Source organism: Erithacus rubecula, assembly GCF_903797595.1.
Source record: "Erithacus rubecula genome assembly, chromosome: 11".
Taxonomy (NCBI): domain Eukaryota; kingdom Metazoa; phylum Chordata; class Aves; order Passeriformes; family Muscicapidae; genus Erithacus; species Erithacus rubecula.
Genome location: NC_136663.1, coordinates 8,331,531 through 8,349,789, shown reverse-complemented (window position 1 = coordinate 8,349,789; position 18,259 = coordinate 8,331,531). Strand labels below are relative to the sequence as shown.

At 40.9% G+C, this 18,259-nt stretch overlaps 1 protein-coding gene across 11 annotated transcripts in view; it reads right to left on the bottom strand.

Moving 5' to 3' along the window:
- Window positions 1-18,259, bottom strand: part of ABCC5 (ATP binding cassette subfamily C member 5) — a 66,298-nt gene that overhangs the window by 23,329 nt on the left and 24,710 nt on the right. For 8 of the 11 annotated variants that reach the window (XR_013775516.1, XM_079315567.1, XM_079315572.1 and 5 more), the window contains 20 exons: window positions 17,629-17,979; window positions 16,084-16,155; window positions 15,829-15,953; window positions 15,122-15,194; window positions 14,397-14,600; window positions 13,640-13,783; window positions 11,812-11,917; window positions 10,938-11,122; window positions 9,920-10,066; window positions 9,468-9,597; window positions 8,776-8,929; window positions 8,533-8,661; window positions 7,996-8,182; window positions 6,951-7,040; window positions 5,674-5,863; window positions 4,804-4,963; window positions 4,304-4,382; window positions 3,591-3,704; window positions 2,382-2,546; window positions 1,637-1,720 (listed from right to left, as the gene is read on the bottom strand). Coding sequence is in view for 10 of the 11 variants with exons in the window: in XM_079315567.1 (XP_079171693.1) it covers window positions 1,637-1,720; window positions 2,382-2,546; window positions 3,591-3,704; window positions 4,304-4,382; window positions 4,804-4,963; window positions 5,674-5,863; window positions 6,951-7,040; window positions 7,996-8,182; window positions 8,533-8,661; window positions 8,776-8,929; window positions 9,468-9,597; window positions 9,920-10,066; window positions 10,938-11,122; window positions 11,812-11,917; window positions 13,640-13,783; window positions 14,397-14,600; window positions 15,122-15,194; window positions 15,829-15,953; window positions 16,084-16,155; window positions 17,629-17,979 (2,889 nt within the window). In the remaining variant the exon portion in view is untranslated. Of the gene's footprint in view, window positions 1-195; window positions 1,721-2,381; window positions 2,547-3,590; window positions 3,705-4,303; window positions 4,383-4,803; window positions 4,964-5,673; window positions 5,864-6,950; window positions 7,041-7,995; window positions 8,183-8,532; window positions 8,662-8,775; window positions 8,930-9,467; window positions 9,598-9,919; window positions 10,067-10,937; window positions 11,123-11,811; window positions 11,918-13,639; window positions 13,784-14,396; window positions 14,601-15,121; window positions 15,195-15,828; window positions 15,954-16,083; window positions 16,156-17,628; window positions 17,980-18,259 lie in introns of those variants that run through there. The other 3 variants (XM_079315568.1, XM_079315569.1, XM_079315576.1) reach the window with 2 other exon arrangements.

Sequence of the window (18,259 nt, the reverse complement as noted above, 5' to 3'; positions counted from 1 at the left end):
TGCAAGCTACCCCCATGCTGGAGGGCACAAAAATCATCCACTACACTTTTAAAGAAGCATCTTTACTCTGAAGAAAGATCAGACCGCAGTGCATGACAACAGGAAGAGGGGAAAAAAAAAAACAACAAAAGCCCAGGGCTCAAAAAGGTGTGAAGTTCTTTATGTGCCCAAAACAAACCACTTAAGCCAATAAAATTTACAAAACCCAAAATAGTTTTATTTACTTTTCAGATTTCTGCCTCAATGAGACATTTTGCAAACATGCTAAGGCTACAAAATGTCCAAGTTGACAAAGACATGCAACGCTGACCATTCAATAAGTCACGGCTATCACAGGAGCAACTGTGTCCCCCTGGGCCACAGGTCCCAGAAAACAGGGATGGTGTACAGTGATCATGGCAACGCACTACGCAGGACCCAGTAACCTGAGGTAGGTCATTTACAGTAAGAAAACCATGTCCTACACCAGTGTTACATCCTGATCAACAGGAACCTCTTCAAGGTTCCAGAAGATGTGGGGTCGAGGACTGCTTCCTTAACAAGTGTGCAAGAAAGAAACAGGAAATATCGATGTTGATTAACCTTAGTATAAGTGAGCAGAACAAAGAGTTAAGTGTTACCCATGCCAGTGAAAGCCAACCTAAACCTTGAGGAGTGTTAGCAGCTTCAAGATAAAGAGTCAGTCAGCTGAAGCAACTCTTAAAAGGCTTTCTTGCCAGCATACAGTGTATGATTTGAACCTTATGATTAATTTGTTACAGATCATTCCACAAACAGTAAGATTTTGGTTGTGTTAGATCAGCGAAGCAGGAAGAGCTTGGGCTTGCTTGCATTAAAATAAATTCTGCTGATACAGTAAGAAATACTGTGTCAGGACACTGAGAAAATACAAGGCCTTAATGTGACCCAGAAGTGGTTCTCCACTCGGATCACTAAAACCCTGCTTTGGAAAAGCATCATGGCAAGCAGCAGCTGCTGCCGTGGTGAACATTAGCGATGCCCCAAATAGCTTTGATAAATTACAATGCAATAGTTACACCACAGAGCTCTTCTCTGCTGCGCTAGACAAAGATGTGACAATAAAGGACACTATTGCAAAGCTTCACTTCCACTCAGACACGCAGAAAATCCGGCACTAGGAAAAGATGAACTGTAAAAGGCAAAACGTTGTCTGATACAGTCTGATAAAGCCAGATCTCTGGTACCATAAACTGTACAAAAATGATAGAAAAGAATATGCACTGTTATTAATACAGTGCTTATTTTAATATAAAATAAACAGCTTACATTTCCACTGTAAATATAGGCTATATACAGAATTATGTATAGATATAGCTACATGTATAAAGCTTCATTATAGGCCTCTGATACATTTATAACTATGGCTCCCTGAGCCATTTGTAGAGTGCATTTAATAACAAAAAATTAGTAATATGGAATAAATACAATAATAAAAACATGAAGAGTTCTTCTGACATGGTTTTAAAAACTCTGACTTGACACATTGTGCTAAAAATTAAAAGATGAAAAGGCAATAATCTGCAAGGAGGAGGAAGAGCTGGCCTGCCACAGGCAGGGAGCGTAGCTCTCCAAAATTAAAGTGACTTTGCCCTGAATTTCAGCCCTTGACAGCAACCTTGTTCTCTGCAGCAGCAAACATAGCATAGAAGCGCGAGTTCTCATTGGCCAGAAGGGCAGTCGGGGTGTCGAATTCCACTACCTGAAAACAAACAAGGCAGGTAAAGTATGTCAGTAAAATTCAATAGAGAAGTGACTCCCAGCCTTTGGACTTGTGATGTGATGGTAAAGAATAGAAAACACAGCATTCATCTTTAGATGAAACACCAGGCAGTGAAAATACCTGCCTTTATGGATACCATAACCTGGAATGCTTCAAATTGGCTCAAAAACTGGCACTAGCTCAACAGGAAGCAACCTCTGGTAGTTCTGGCAGAGGCAGATGCTATTGTTTTTTGCCTTTTCTACCTTAAAGAGCCTTGCCCAATGTTGTTGCATTTAACTCTTCAGGCTCCCAAATGGAAGCCTGAAAAATAGATAAAGTATCTGTCAAAGGTGTGCTTGATGGCATAGGGCTTTATGCAAGTAATGGGAAATTGCCACTGAGCCCCAGCAGAGATGTTTTTGTTATTACCCATCACAGAATTAACCTACAAAGGAAACCTCAAGAAGATTTTTAAAGACTGACTATTATTCTATAGTACTTTTTTGGTGTGAAAAACAATTTTTGCCACCTTTGATCTTGTCACAGGATTCATTTGCAACTGGACTGTTACTACCAAGGACATGAATGAACAGCAGTGCAGCTGTTCCCTCAGTTCATAGACACATCAGAGCAGAGGCAGAGATGCCTCCCTGCTCACCTGTCCCTGTGTTAGCACCATGATCCGGTCACAGCCCAGGACCGTGTGCAGGCGATGAGCAATTGTTAACATAGTGCAGTCTGCAAACGCCTCTCTGATGGTCTCCTGGATCAGTAAGTCTGTCTCTGTGTCCATAGCAGCTGTTGCTTCATCCAGGATCAGTATCTGAAAGAAAACAGCACAGAATCCTGGCTGTTACCCATGGTCACACCTTCCCTCCCTGAATATAAGAATACATAGAGTGGGCAGAATGGCCACAACCAAGCATTGTCACAAATGCAATCCTGTGGGCACAAATGCAGGTTTTACAACTACTCTTTCAGTTTTCTTTATGTAATTGTTTTCAACAAAGCCTATGGATGACACTTACATTTTATGGTCACATCCTAGAGCTACATGTGGGTTATGACCCAGGACTCAAATTTCTACTACTTTCAATTTTATATTCAATAGATGAAGATCAAATACAAATTTCACCAGTAAACTAATTTGACATATCCCTGCTGGTGACATTCCTCCTGAAGTAAGTCAACACTGACTAGACTTAATAGCTCTCTAACACTGACTGGGTAAGAAGTCTCTTCCCCTCACACAAACTGATTTGGAGTGATTTCTTGTTAAAGCTAAACTGGACATGCCCTGTGCAGGTACCTGCAGAGACAGCAGTAACTTCTGCTGAGTAGTCTGGCATTAAAAACAGATGCAGAGAGAACTTTAAAATATTATAGGACACATTTCAGAAAAAAAGGTTGTTAAAACAAGAATCCTGGTCAATCTCAATCCAAAAGTCTTTTCTCACTGCAATTATTGCTTGCATTCTATTCCCGCAAAATCTTTCACTTGGCTTGCATGGCATAATCCCAAATTCCACTTGGAGACTACATTTTAGTGGAGCACTGGGTAGAAGGACAACACTTGGCTCATATTCACAAAAAGGTGGAAAAAAGGAAGAATCTGATGCTCCCCAGTAAAAGGACACTGAATAAATAATTAGGCCAGTCTGACACACTAATGTCAGCACTTGCAAACAATGCCTTTCCAATGGCAGGACATTACAGGAGCTGGCTCAGATACCTTCCTGATTGTTTTAACCTTACACCTCTCTGGGTTGCAATAATTATTGGTGTGATTCCTCTGACAGACAGAAGGAATCCAGCACAAAAATCTTATCTTGGTATCTCCAGCTATTTCTCTCCCTGCTGTGCTCACCTTGCAACGGCGCAGCAGAGCTCTAGCTATGCACAGTAGCTGTCTCTCTCCAACAGAAAAGTTCTCCCCATTTTCCATCACTTCTGAATCGAGCTTCATAGGCAGCTGTGCAATCTGTGTGGGGAAGAAGAGGCAAAAAATCTTAGAGCACTGCACAAAATCATATAAACACAAACAAATCTCAGTCTTTGTCCCCAGGAGAAGAGAGTGAACCTATTCCCTGCAGGAATTCCTGCAGCCTATGTTCCATAGCCATACCTGCCACCTGACTTATAAGAAATAGAATTGGAAACGTCATGGCAGCAAGACTTGCTGCAGAGGGCTTTGCAAAGGGCAGGTTTTAAGTTCAGTATAAATTTGCACATGTGATATGTACAGCCACAAACAGAGATGTAGAATGCACAACTAAGGCACAGAGAAAAATATAACTTGAAATGTTTAAATTCCCTAAGAACCCCTGTAATGAAGCAGCACTCTGCTATGCTATATACTAAAAAAACACAGAATATGGCATGTTCCTTTAAAAACCAAAAAATATCAGTCTAGTAAAGTCATGGGAAAAAAAAAAAAAAATCTGTCAAATAAGCCATAGAGAATAAGGGGCAAAATGCAGAAAAAAAAGCTTAGATAAAGACCTCTGAAGTAGCTACTAACAGATCATGTTGCTTCAGAAGTCAAATGCAAACTTATCTCCCAGAGCACATAATACTTACACACTCCTTCATGTGAGTCCTTTCCAAAGCAGCCCAGATTTGTTCCTCACTGTACTGATTGAAAGGATCCAAGTTTGATCTGGAGTGGGAAGCAGAAAACAAGTAGGATTTTAACTCTGCAATGAATGGCAAACCAGCAGTGTGCTAATTCATCCAGACAGGTGATTCTTATCCAGCCTTCCACTAACAGTTTCCTTGCCAAGGAAAGCAGATGCTCCCAGCACACTGAGGTTAGAACGGCCAAAAAACAAGAGCAGAGATGGAAGACAAAGATGCTAAAACTCAAATCACACCTGAAGGGAAGCACAACTTCCATACAGGATGATCACACCCAGTGCTGTACTGGGTCAGCTAAAATCATTCATCTGTGTTTTTTGTTTCAAAACTAGCAGAGATACTAGGATGCCTGAGAGCTACCACCTCACCAGGCACCTACTGCAGTTCAGGTATAAACTGGAAGACTGCTCAGTCCCTTCTTGCCTTCTTATGGTCTCACTAACCTCACAGTGCCACTGAACAGCACGGGCTCCTGAGGGATTATGGAGAGTTTGCTCCGAAGATCTGCCAAGCCAATATCATTTATTTTTACTCCATCAATTTTAATGCAGCCTCCAGACAGTTCAACGAGACGAAAGAGTGCCATTCCAAGGGAAGACTTCCCTAAAAATTAGACAGGAAAAACAAGACCGGTGTTTCTACAGAATCATAACAGCTTTCAGATGAGAAAGCATTTTAAAGGCTGTCCACATCTAAGAAAAGTTTTAAAATACCAAAAAGTCCTGGCAAGCAGTGCTCTGGTGAGTTCTGAGGTTCAGCATTTAAACTTCTGAGCAATTGTGGGGGCAGCTATTAATCTCACCTCAAAGAAGCCATTCCTTCAGTGTTGCCACAACCCCACTGCCAAAACCCTGCCATGAAAACCCAATACAAAAATATAAATTACTTATTTAGAAACTCATTTTGAGGTTAAGTCATCTCACAAACTGGGGTTTGGATTCTTTACATTACAGAGTTCTGAGATGCCTCTGAGCCAAACCTGGCTGCAACATAAGTACAGAATCTTTCAAAAGTCAGACAAGCTGCAATGAGCACACTGTAGGCACCGATCTGTGCTGGTCAGTGGTTTAGAGAGTTAAATATGATCAACACACTGGCTCAAGCCAGTAGGATATCCCTCTGGTCTAAATGGAAACTGGTTTTCATTACTGTTTACAGAGATCTTGCTTCTGTACTGACATGAATGGAAACCTTCAGGGACAGAGTGCTCAACCCCTCCTGTGCAACCAAATAACTCAGAGGAAAACTAATGTAACTGCCCCAATCTATTATATAAAAATAATAATTTAACTCTGCTTAGTGGTTTTCCTTACCTGAGCCTGTCCTCCCCACAATGCCAATCTTTTCCTTGGGTTTGATGGTAAAGGACACTTTTTTAAGTACTAGAGGGAGGTTCTCTCGGTACCGCATCTCCGCATTTTCAAAAACAACTTCACCTTCCTGTGGCCAGTCCAGAGGAGGAGTTTTATTCTTAATTCGAGCAGGAGCTTCCAGGGAAAGTGTCTTTTAACAAAAATACAGAAGTTCAGCTTCCAGTAAACAAAGCACTAAAGGAATATTATCAGCTGCAGCTTTCAGCAGTTCTTCCCTGCAGACTCAGCCCAGATCATTTATGGCAGTTTCATGATGAGCTGCTTGGCTGGATGTGGGCCCAGGGGTCTAGAAGTCTGCTGTATTACACTGACCACACTGCTAATTCCCCTCCTGTTGCCTCTGTAATGACATTCTATACAACAATATAGGTTTTTTTGCTACAAATATCAACTACTATATAGTCCAGATTTACCAAATACATATGTAATATGTATTATTATTACATATATTATTATTACATATATAATATGAGATACATGTAAGTATTTCCCTCTGAGGTTCACAGGGAACATTAAATTGAAAAGTCTTTAATCTCACATACTGGACCCAGTAGGAGGCTTTCTCCTGGCTACACTTTCCCCACTGACCTATGCCCAGTTCTGCACACACAAATCCCAGTTACAAAGAAAGGGTTACAGATAATCAGAGCAGCTTGCTAAGCATTTAGCCTGGCACATTTATCATGTTCAGCTGAGCACATTTCTCCTGTTTGCAGTAAGAGCACTCCCTTGACTTTTCAAGCATGTAGAAATATATTACATAAAACAGCTGTGGAAAAGTAAGCTTATTAGGATGAAATGGAATTCCTTCTAGATAAAGTAACAAACAGTTATCTGTGTTTAAATGAAGGGATTCTAGTAGGTTTGGAATGAAGAATGCCAGAACACCACCCTTTTGCTGTAAAAATAATGTTTTGAATCCTCAAGTTACCCCTTTCACACACTCCACTCTTTACTATGAGTGTCAGCAAACTTCCAATGGCCATATGTAAATACAGCAATACCTCTAAGTTTAGTTACCTACCAGCTCTGGGGCCATCCAGTCCCCAGTGCTGATACATGTGCTTCACAAAACAAACACACTGTGCAGTGTTACAGCACAGGCTTTAGTGCCTTTCTAAAAACAGGAACACACATTCTTTACTATGGCTGAGGCCAGCAACGTAACAAGCAACACAAAATTTCACAACAGGCAATTGAATGCATTGCAGTCCTACCTTGATATAATGGTCAATCCTCTCTACTGAGGTGAAACGAGCTTCTGTCTCTGAAGCCAGTCTGACTGTAAACTGGAATAATCCTGTTAACTGAAATGGTGAAAAGAAAACAAATTTTTAGAGCTGTGACTTGTTATTTAATTAAGAGATGGCCAGCAGGATCAGGGCAGTGACTGTACTTGGGACTGGTGAGCTCACATCTCAAACCTGGTGTTAGTTTTAGGCCCCTCACTACAATAGAGATGCTGAGGTGCTGGAGCATGTCCAGAGGGGGGCAACAGAGCTGGGGAAGTGCCTGGAGTCCTGTGAGGAACAGGTGAGAGAGGTGGGGTGGCTCAGCCTGGAGAAGAGGAGGCTCAGGGGTAACCTTATCAACTCTCTACAACTCCCTTAAAGGAGGGTGTAGCCAGGTGGGGGGTTTGTTTTCTTCTCCCACTTAACAAGCAATAGGACAAGAGGAAACAACTTCAAGTTGTACCAGGGGAGGTTTAGATTGGATGTTAGAAACATTCTTCATGAAAACAGTTGCCAAGCACTGAAACAGAGTGGCACTCCTAGGGAAGTGGTGGAGTCACCAATCCTGGAGGTATTTAAAAGTGGTGTAGATGAGGCACATGGGCACATGGTTTAGTGGTGGGTTTGACATTGCTGAGGTGATAGTTTGACTCAATTCCTCAATTATTGGTCTTTTCCAACCTAAAGAATTCAATGATATTTGATACTCTTGACATTGAGCACCATATAACTAAAGTGTTAAAAGCAAGTTAATTAAACAGTCCATTTTAAAATCACCATAATTTATGAATTGCTTGAGAAATCGCCAGATTAGAAATGCTTCCCAAGAGCAACAGCTTTTAGTATGAGGTGTTTAAGCTCTTTAATTTCACCTCAGCACCACAAGGAGGCAGAAGAGGCCAAACAGCAGCTCCAACACGAGCGCTCAGAGCCCTGCAGCTCCCCTGAGCCAGTGCTGGATGCTGCTTGCTCAGTAGCAACAGCTACATTAAAACAGAAATTAAGCATCACAGTATGTGGTCCCACTCACCTGCACAGCGTAGGAGATGGCCAGCCCAGCGTAGGCAGGAGGGATCTGGCCATGCATCAAGACAATCATAAGGCCAGTGGTTGTGATCAGAGCAATGCTGATGATGTCCAGGCGCACAGCCAGCCAGCGCATGGCGCAGCTGAACAGGTAAAACGGGGCCTGGTTGTCATCCAGCAGCTCCTGGTACCTGGAACAAACACAGCAAAGGTTAGTAGACTCCATCAGCTTGATGTTCTACAAATATCAGAGCTACTTAAACCCCTGTGCCAGTATCAGGATTCAGGGTGGGAACACTCGTTACTGACAAAGTTTCAAACCAAAATATGATGCCAAGGTTTGCAAACTTTTCCCACCACTGCTCTTCCCAGTTTTCCCTTACCCTTCCTTCTGTTCTCCCAATTTTTTCCCCCCAGAAAATTAACTTTTAGTCATAGAACCAATGATCCATCAGACCCCAGTAAGAAATCCTTCTGAACCCTAGAAGCTGTTGCATTCAGCTTTGTGCTCCACCATTCCCAGATGGATATCTAGACTGACCTGTGCAGAAATTCCTGTCCTTTGTGGTAGGCATGGATTGTGGAGAGACCCTGGATGCTAGATGTAATGTGAGACAAGAATGGAGACTGTGTGATGTTGTCCAGACGCTTGAGCTCTCGAATAAAGACTCTGTAAGGAAAGAAGCACTTTGAGTTTCATGCAAAACCACCATACACCAACTACTATATTATACTTGAAGGTGAAAGGAACTGTACTTTTAGCCAAAGCAGCTGGTGCACTTACCTAGACACAACATGCAGAACTGTGAACAGGACAATAAGGGGCCCCACTGCCACCAGGAACCAGGGGAAAACCCCAGAAATCACTCCCACACAGAAGAACACAAGGATGACATTCTGGATGAACATTTCCGCTTGAAACGGCAAACGAACATCAACTGGTGAAATGGAAGGAAAAGAGGAAGATCTTAAGTACAGAAAACTAAAACAACTTATAGAAATCAACTCAATCCAGCTGTACATCAGTAGCAAAGATTTCTCTTAGTTTATTCAAATCAAAAATGTACATTTTCATTGGGATGTTTTTACTTTCTGAGTTGCTGGTAGTCCAATCATTCCCATTTGCAGAAATAGCTCTGATGGAACTCTGACCTAATTACCACCTCTGCTGCACATCAGCTTCACTCTAATGTTTTAAATTGCTCCTGCATAAACTGCTGAGAGCCCATGTGCAGCCTGGAGGTTCAACAGCAGTGGCACATTTCCTTCTTTGTAAGTGAATGACCAGAACTGAGCTACCAGCTGCCTTCTGGAATCATAACTCAGGTATATCCCAAGTCCTGCTTTGTTTATTGCAAGTGCACATTTGGAACAGACACAGGGTACAACCACCTCAACAGCAACAGACTGCAGAGTATTCAGTAGTTAACTGAGTGGTCTGAATGTGGGATTTACAGGGCACACAGTGAGAGATACCTTCATCCATGTCTTTGGAAAACCTGTTGAGGATCCTCCCAGTGGGGGTAGTGTCAAAGAACTTCATGGGGCTACGCAGAATCCGTCGGAAGAGCTCGTCATGGAGCCTTGAGGATGCTCTGAGGGTTCCCTGACAATGCAAAAAACATTGCAGGGTTATAAAACAATGTCTGCCTTCCTGCCACTGCTTCTCCTCTGACACCCAAATATTCTATTCTGTTTCTCTCTAAGTATAAGAGGTTTTTTACTGCATTCTGTGCTTCCAACAAATGGAGGAAGCTATTAATTTGGGCAGTTTAGCAGAAACATGGTGCAGCCTCAAGAGCTGGCTATGGAAACATTACAGTCCATGACTGACTCTGGTTCAAATGTCTCTCCTGGGAGATGACCAAAAGAACCACAGTGGCAGCAAATCACAGAAGGAGGAGACAAACACCAGCACTGGCACATACCTTTACAAAGACCACACCACGAACAGCTTTCAGGATCAACATAACTGCCATAGACAGTGCATAGATGCCAGCATAGTAATGCATGTGAGGGTTATCTTTCATACTGTTGCTTATGACTGTCTCATTTCCCAATGTCACAGTGGTATTCTGCAGAAAATTCAAGGTTTCAGAGGTTGGTTAATACAAGAATGAAGCATTTTTACATTGTATGAGGTAGAATTTAGCTATCTTTTGTCTTCTCCCACTATATTTGATATCTCTTCTTTAAATTACTTCAGTAAACATTGAATACTTCAGAAACTTTGCCCTGGCAGAGATACTTGACTTGTAGATTTGTAGCCCTTGATCTTTTTCCTACAATATCTTTTAAGATACTGCCATAATGACTCTTTGATTTGATTCCTAATTTCTCATTTCATGCTTATTTCTTCTGTTTTTCTGAACAATGTCAGATACTTGCATACCACCACACAGCCATATTCACCCTGGATAGATCTCTGCTGTTATATAGATAATACTGCTGTTATTTCTGCCACTATGCAATAAATTCTTTACTGTAACACTTAATACATTCTCATTCTCTTTTATTTTTGATCTTTAAATACATTTAAGGACCTCATTGCATTCTAATATTGTTTGCCATCCTCACCTTGTTATTTCATCTCTCAGATTAGTAACTTCCTCTCTGTGCCCCCACAAAAAACTCTTGCAGAAGTATAAGACCACATTTAAACAAAAACCACTAAAATTAGCTTGTTTGCCTTTTCATATCTTTCTTAGGTTAACCAAGGAAAGGAACAAGAGGGCAGCATTAAACCACATAAGTGATTATATCCTTCTTATTGCTGGAGCTCTCTTACTCTTGGAGATGAGCTCTCTAGTGAGACCACCTCCTGGGGAGCATTACAACTTATTTAAATTAGGAACAACCATTTGGTCTCACAGGACTTTTTGGGATTAGTCTAGCAGAGCAAACCCCAAGCCTACTAGACAAGAGTAGAAAAGCTATTTAGCTTACTCCACTGCCTTGCTTGATCCAGAAACTCAGCCACCAGTTGCTAAAAGCTGTGCTGCCCACATTCAGCACAAACAGTGCCATGATGATGAGGAATGCAAAGGGGCCTCCAGCTGCCTGAATGTAGACACCATAAACAGACCAGGGGACAGAGCCTTTGCCTTTCTCTTCCAACTGGACCAACTGGCCTGTGAAACAGAGGATGAAGAGGGAATGAGAAAAATAAAGCTCTTCCATGAAACTCCTATAAATTTGTGAATACTCAGAAAATTAGTCTTTCAAACAGTGCAGAGTACTTTTCAGAAACATGCTTCATGCTGAGAACTCAGTGGTCCAAACAGTTTTTCAAGAAGTCACATTTCTTCTGCAGAATCATTTAAGTTATGGTACAGCTGAAAAAGCCTCATCAGCACAGACTTATGTTAGGCTGGGATTAGCCTCACTATTGCTTTTTAAACCCTGAAGTTCAAAGGTAATATTAAACAGAGAACTAGAGAGGTCAGACCTTCCCTTCACCCATAAATGCCATGTCCTGCCCAGAACTGAGTGCCAAGCTGCACACATGACCCTCTTAGGACAGGAGGGAGAGGTGGTGTGGGAGACAAGGCAGTACCAGCTCCTTTGTGCTGATGGTATCTGACCAGCAGGAGCCTGATTAAACTTAAAAACATTGTACAGGCACTATCTTTAAAGAACTAATGAATGTTCTTTGCCCACTGCCTGCATCCTATCAACCACACTAAGTGATTAGGATTGAGACAGCTTCCAAAACCTGAGAGGTTATTAACAATAACATTAACAATATACTTTGAAGCACATGTTTTGAGCTTACTGGAGTACAAAATCATTACAGCCAGAAATTTGATTACATAGTTACCCTCCTCTTCCTTCTTTACAACTTTCTCCTTCTTCACAGATCCTGTTTTGGTACATTTATCCTGGGGCCTTTTCAGTGAATTGTTTGTGTTCTTCTTAATATTAATCTGCAGGAAAACAATGACATCAAACATATCAGAGTAGTTGGATTCAACATTTTCCTATCTAAACATGAACTTTTACTGATCTGCCACCCAAGGACAAATGCTTTCAATAGCTCAGCATTCACATCAAGGAGGATATCAGCTTCACAGTTATTACAAATGATTGCCAACTCTGGTGGATTAAATTCTCCTCCTCTATTAATATGACCTACTACCAACCTGTACAAGTAGAGTGCAAGGTTAATTTCCAGAATCAGTGAAATTATGAGTGTACATGGTAGAGGAGTGATATCCCTACTACTGCAAAAAAGATAAAATCTCCCTATCCCTTGTAAAAATAACTCAATTTTTTAAAGAGGCTTCTTTCCCCAAGCACTCTAGCACTTAAAGACATTCCATGAGAGTTTTCTTAAGAAAAGTCAGGTTAACTTGATCTTATAGAAATCCAACACTAAAGTGCACACTTTTAGTCAAAGCACTGTTCTAAACCCAGCCATCTTCCCATAACTGGGAGTTACTGCCTGTTGAGGGTCAGCCCACATGGGCTGAAACCCTGACACACCATGTTCAGGGTTGCCTTCCTACACTTTACATGAGATCAAACCACAGAGAATCCAAATGAACATCCATTTATTCTTATCCCCTAGGGAATGCAATTTAATGGTCCTTCCATGAGCTAATGTTTACAGCAACATTGAAGGTCAGCTAAGCATGAAGACTGGAGAATCTATTGTTCACTATCATTATATTGGTCTTAAAATGGCAGAACTATAACCTTCATGGCTCAAAGGATATGCAGAGCAATGCATTATATCCTTTTGCTTCTTTCATAAAGATCTCCCAGGAAAATGTGTCACCAAGCTCCTTCTATATCTGTAATTCTTATAATGCTTCTTTCTCAGAAATGTTTTGTTATAAATGCTTTGTGAGTAAGGAGCCTCTCACATCTTAAAAAATAAACTGCTGATGTACTTTAAATCTTTTCTAAGAGAAAATGCACAGAATATTTAGAAAAGTAAGTTATTATAAAGCAAAATGCAAAGATCCTTACTCCAGAGATTATCTTCAGGAAATGAAGAGCAGAAGGGTGGGAAAAATTGAATTGCTGGAAAATTAGATGTTGTTGTACTGACTGGTTCTTGTTATTTTCTAGATTTACAATTTTTGCACCAACTGAAATACTTGAGAACATATTCAAGTCTGCATTTACAAACTCTTTTTATAACAGAATTCGTGTCAAGGCAAAACATTTTTTCTCAAACTCCCCCAAAACACAACATCTTCAGTTATGCTTCCAAAATACTGTCACATTTAACTTTTGACAAGCTGTGTCACACCTGCTGTGTCTCAGTCACATCCCATTGAAAAAGTAGTAACAAGCCAGTAAGAAGTTTTACAGACAAAGGTTGTTGAAAAGCTGTGCTAATTTGAAGGTAAATTAAGGAGTAGAGTGAAAAATGAGAGAAACTTCCTGCTCTGAGCATCACCAGGGGAGACACAATTCTTTCATGATTAACCCATGAGCTCATTGGCAGAGTTCTCTCTAGCACACATGCCCTAAAAGCAAACTGTGACAAAGTGCTAATGGAACACAGATTATTCTATAGGAAATCTATTGGTCAGATCAATACATGAAAATATGTAAAGCCATTTTCCAGGTTTCCAACATCACCTGGTTCACCTCAGAATAGTCAAGATTCAGAAGACTTTAAAATAAACAAGTACCTCAATATGTGGTGTTTCTCCCAGCTGTAGGCTATTAAAAATAGTTGCATAATCCCCATTTAAATTCATCAGTTCCTCATGACTGCCTCGCTCTGTAATGCAGCCTTCTCTCATGAAGATCACTTCATCACAGTCAACAAGATACTAGAGAAAGTGGCAATAAGAAGATGTCTCTATCATGAAATTCAATAATCAAGCACTCCCACACAACCCTTCTCAGCAGCCTGCAGACATTGGCACACAGCACACCTATTCCCACATAAGAGACAGCTGATTTTCAGAGATCCTCCTCTGACTAGAGCACCATGATTACTCACACTACACAAATAAAAAGTTTGTGTCCCATCAAAACCAATCTCTTCTGGAAGACATGACTCAGGATACTTAAACACTGCAAATGCTGATACACTAAGCACTAATATTTCTATGTACAGAAGACAGCAAAACATCTGAGGTGCATCAATCATGATTTACTGGCATCAAATATAACTGTTTTCTGCTTGGATGAAATAGCTTTATAGCAAGTTAGCAAAAATATTTTTGAATAGGGTATTTATTTCTCCAGTAAATTTTCAAGCAGCACTGGTATCAAATAATTAAACTGTGATCAGTGCATATTGCAAACCTAGTTTATAAATGTAAACTACACATTCTATAGACAGACAGGGTTAGGGTAGAGAAGTTTCCAGTATGAAGGCAACTGATTAACAAACCGTTTCAAGAAAGTTCAAGAAAGAAACTATGAGAGACTCAGTACCTGAAGCTGATGTGTGATGAAAAGCACAGTCTTTGACTTCAGGTGCTTCCTTATTGCACTGTTAAAAATGTGATTTCCAACATGAGCATCTAAGGCACTAAGGGGGTCATCGAGGATGTAAATGTCCCTGTCGCTGTACAGGGCTCGAGCCAGACTGATTCTCTGACGCTGTCCCCCACTCAGGTTAGCCCCTCGTTCACCAATCTGCACAGAGACACACCCATTGTTTTATTTCTTCAGCATCAGGCAACACAGATGACCAAAAAGCAGACCATAATATTCATTTTTATATTTATATTAATATACTCCCCCATAACATTATATTAATACATACATGGATTCCAGTTTAGATGTGTACTTTGTGACATGTTATATATTCAAACAAGGTTAATATGCTTGAAACATGGCAGTACTTTCTTTGCTTATTTTACCTTTTGTCAATTAAAGTAGCCACTGTTTTTCTCAGCTCTTTTAAATCAAGTTCAATTAGATGCTGTTAAGGCACCTAAATTTACAACACAAAAAAAACCTTTCCTAAACAGTCAACATCTGAGTTTAAAAAAAAAAACAGCGTATAACTCTTAACAGTCCAGCTCAGCTCAAGAGAGTGCATTCAACAGCTTGGCTCATATGCACCAAAGACTGATACACCCTCACTCCAGTTTACCCTGTCAAGCCAGAACTCTTTTCCATCTAATAATTAGTTTAGTATAAGCAAAACAAACCTCTGTCAGGTCCCCATTTGGAAGGATGGCCAGGTCAGGCCTTAGACAGCAACCATTCAGCACAGTATTGTATCTGAAGAACAAGTAGATAAATAGTTAAGAACACTGATTTTTCCCACAATTATCTATCTAGTACAGCATTATATCATTTTCTACACTAATAGCAGATACTCCAGCAGCCTAAAACAAATCATCTGCCTTGAATTCCGAAATCATCTCCTGGATTCCCAGGAGAAAGCTGAGGGTAATAATTAATCACCTACTTCAGAAGTATTGTGAGAATAAAGAAACAATTTGTTTTCAAGGATAGCTGGCTAAGGGCCAAAGTAAAGCCCCCCACTGGGGGGGAGCCATGGAAGATGTCAGTACATTGCACACAGCAGTTATTGTGTTTGAAGAGGGCAAGGCCAGGACAGCAGGAGCAAATACCTCTTTAGTGCTGCTCACAGCAACTGCTGGCTTTAATCAGAGGTTCAGGATGAGGCCCAGCCTCACTGCAAGGGGCAGTGATAGGCACAGTGACAGCCCCTGCCACCAGGCCAAATGCAAGAGAAGCAGGATCCTAAATGGGTCTTAGAGAAGACTTATAGACAGACCCCAGAAGGGCATAGAGCCTTTATCTGAACTGCACTGTGCATCAAATCTTTCCAACACGTGGGCCAAGAATTACTAAGCTTTCATGAAAATTAGCAAGCAGCCTGCCAAACCTCTCCTCATCATAGTCCTTGCCGAAGAGGATGTTGTCGCGGAGAGTGGCGTTGAGAATCCAGGCCTGCTGCGCCACGTAGGCGAAGGTGCCGCTCACCGCGATGCTCCCCTCCAGCAGGGTCATCTGCAATTACAGACCAGCTCTTGAGATATTGACACCCCATGTTTAGGAAAGACTGCATTCTACAGAGTACAAATAAGTGAAACAGGAGATGGGAAAGAAGAACAGAAGTATTCAAAACAAGATTTCTCACCTGTCCCAAAATTGCTGAGATAAGTGAAGTTTTTCCACTCCCCACACTGCCACAAATTCCAACAAGTTTTCCCTATGCAGAAAGAAAAAAAAAAAATGGTACTCATTACATTTTCACCCCTTCTAGAAGTCAGACTACCTTTAGTACCTGTGAGAGGACAGTTGGATATGAATAACAGCTCTAAAGTGACATGACAAAAAAAAAAAAAACATGGGTCAGCATTTTAACACTCAAATTGTAGAGAGTGAATGCAATACCACAGTGAAATAAAACAAATCAACTCTTCAGGTAAAAAAATAAGTGCATGAAGATCAGCTTCCTTCTTGCTAGGGATACAGGCCCAGAGGATCAATAAACCTAAAGTACCAAGGCCTGCCTGAACAGAATGCACCAAGATGCTTTTGAGAGTGATAAGGAAAGATATAAAGTGAAAAAGCCTGAAAGGAAAGAGAATTTAGCATATATGGGTCCAGTAAAACTCCTTGACAATTAAATTCAATTTGCTAAAGAACGTGTACCAAGAAAATACTTAATTCAATCACCTTTAACAACACCTCTGCAATAGAATGGGTGAGTTAATACTCACATAAATTTATTTATCAAAACTATTTTTATTCATTTTGTTAAAAATGTAAAGTGAACAAAAAAGGTATATAGACACTTGTGGAACACATTGCTGGCCTTCTCTTGATACACACTTCTGAGACAAAGTCAGCCTCTACATGTTCAAGTAACTGTACTTCTTTTTGTGACAGTTTTTTAAACTATATGCCTTCTTCCCCAGAGTTTAAGATATAGGTAATCTTACTGTTTAAAATAGCTTAAATCTCTCCCTTTATTTGTATAACTACATAAGACAATTTAAGTACTAATATCTTCATAAATATATGAATTCCATTATTACAGTATCCAACTGCAGACTGGTAAGCTTTTGTATTTGTAGATAATGTCATGTATTATGTTCAGTGCTTTTTCTTTGACATCTTACATGCTTTTACACATCTTGGAGTAATAGCTCCAAATGCTTCTACAATTCTTGAAGACCTTCACCCTAATGTTCCAAAATTCTCAAGGAAGAAAATTGCACATTCTTCAATGAAAAGCACTGTTATGCTCTGTTGGAACACCTAATCATCTGAAATGTTCACCCAGAATACTCCTGAAACTCTGCAAAATTATCAAGCCACTGCAGGAACACACTGTTCACCAGTACCTGGTACCTGGTGCCCTGCAGATTCTCTGAGCTCAGTGGCTTCCACACTGTGCTGGGAGCTGCAGACCCCTCAGCTGGATGTGGAAGCTATACAGTCTGCCCTTGTTTCACAGGCTGTTTGCAAAATCTAGCTGCTAAAACGGCACAGCTGTCTACAGCAAGATCAGACACTGCATCCTGGATACTGCAGTTGCCATGGATATTACAGGAGTGCATAAAAACAATATGCTCCATTTTATACAGAATGGAACAGCACACAGCTCTCTCTCTGTTCCAGAGGCAGCTAAAATGAGGCCTTTTAAAAGCTCAGATTTCCTCCTTTCATTTCTTACCTTTTCTATCTCCAAGTCAATGTTGTAGAGAGTCCTCTGAAGCCGAAGGTTAACCAGGTGGATGATTTTGTGCTCCTCTTCAGGGCTGTGATGGTCATCACTGTCCACTAGAAGATGGCCCTTCTGCTCTGCCAGCACAGCTTGCTGTCCCTCATTCTGTAGCTTCATTTTCTCTTTCTTGCTCTTGGTGACTTTCTTGTCTTTTTTCACTTTGGGGGTCAACTTTGGTGAGCTCTGGACGCTGGCGTGGGAGAAGTCCCAAGCCAAGGTAGCATTTTTCACCTCTATCGCGGTGTGAGGATTGGCTGGTTTTTTCTTTATCATATGAACCTCTTCCATTAGAAATAAACTCTGATAGGAGTTGTGAGAGAGGTGTAAAGATGAGACACCTGATCAAGACTGGGAGACAAGCCTACGGCACACTCACGCAGCAAAACACATCAGGCTATATAGTAGGAGGAAGCTGAAGAGCAAAAGGTAGCTCATTAGTGTAAACTAACTCCAGGTCTGCTAAGTGGCTGGGGCATTCCTGGATGTGGTGGAAGCACCTGGATACACTTGACTTTCACAGAACTGCAGTACTCTGGATGTGGTAAGACAGGGGCTTGTTCCTTTGACACTGTTTGCAACT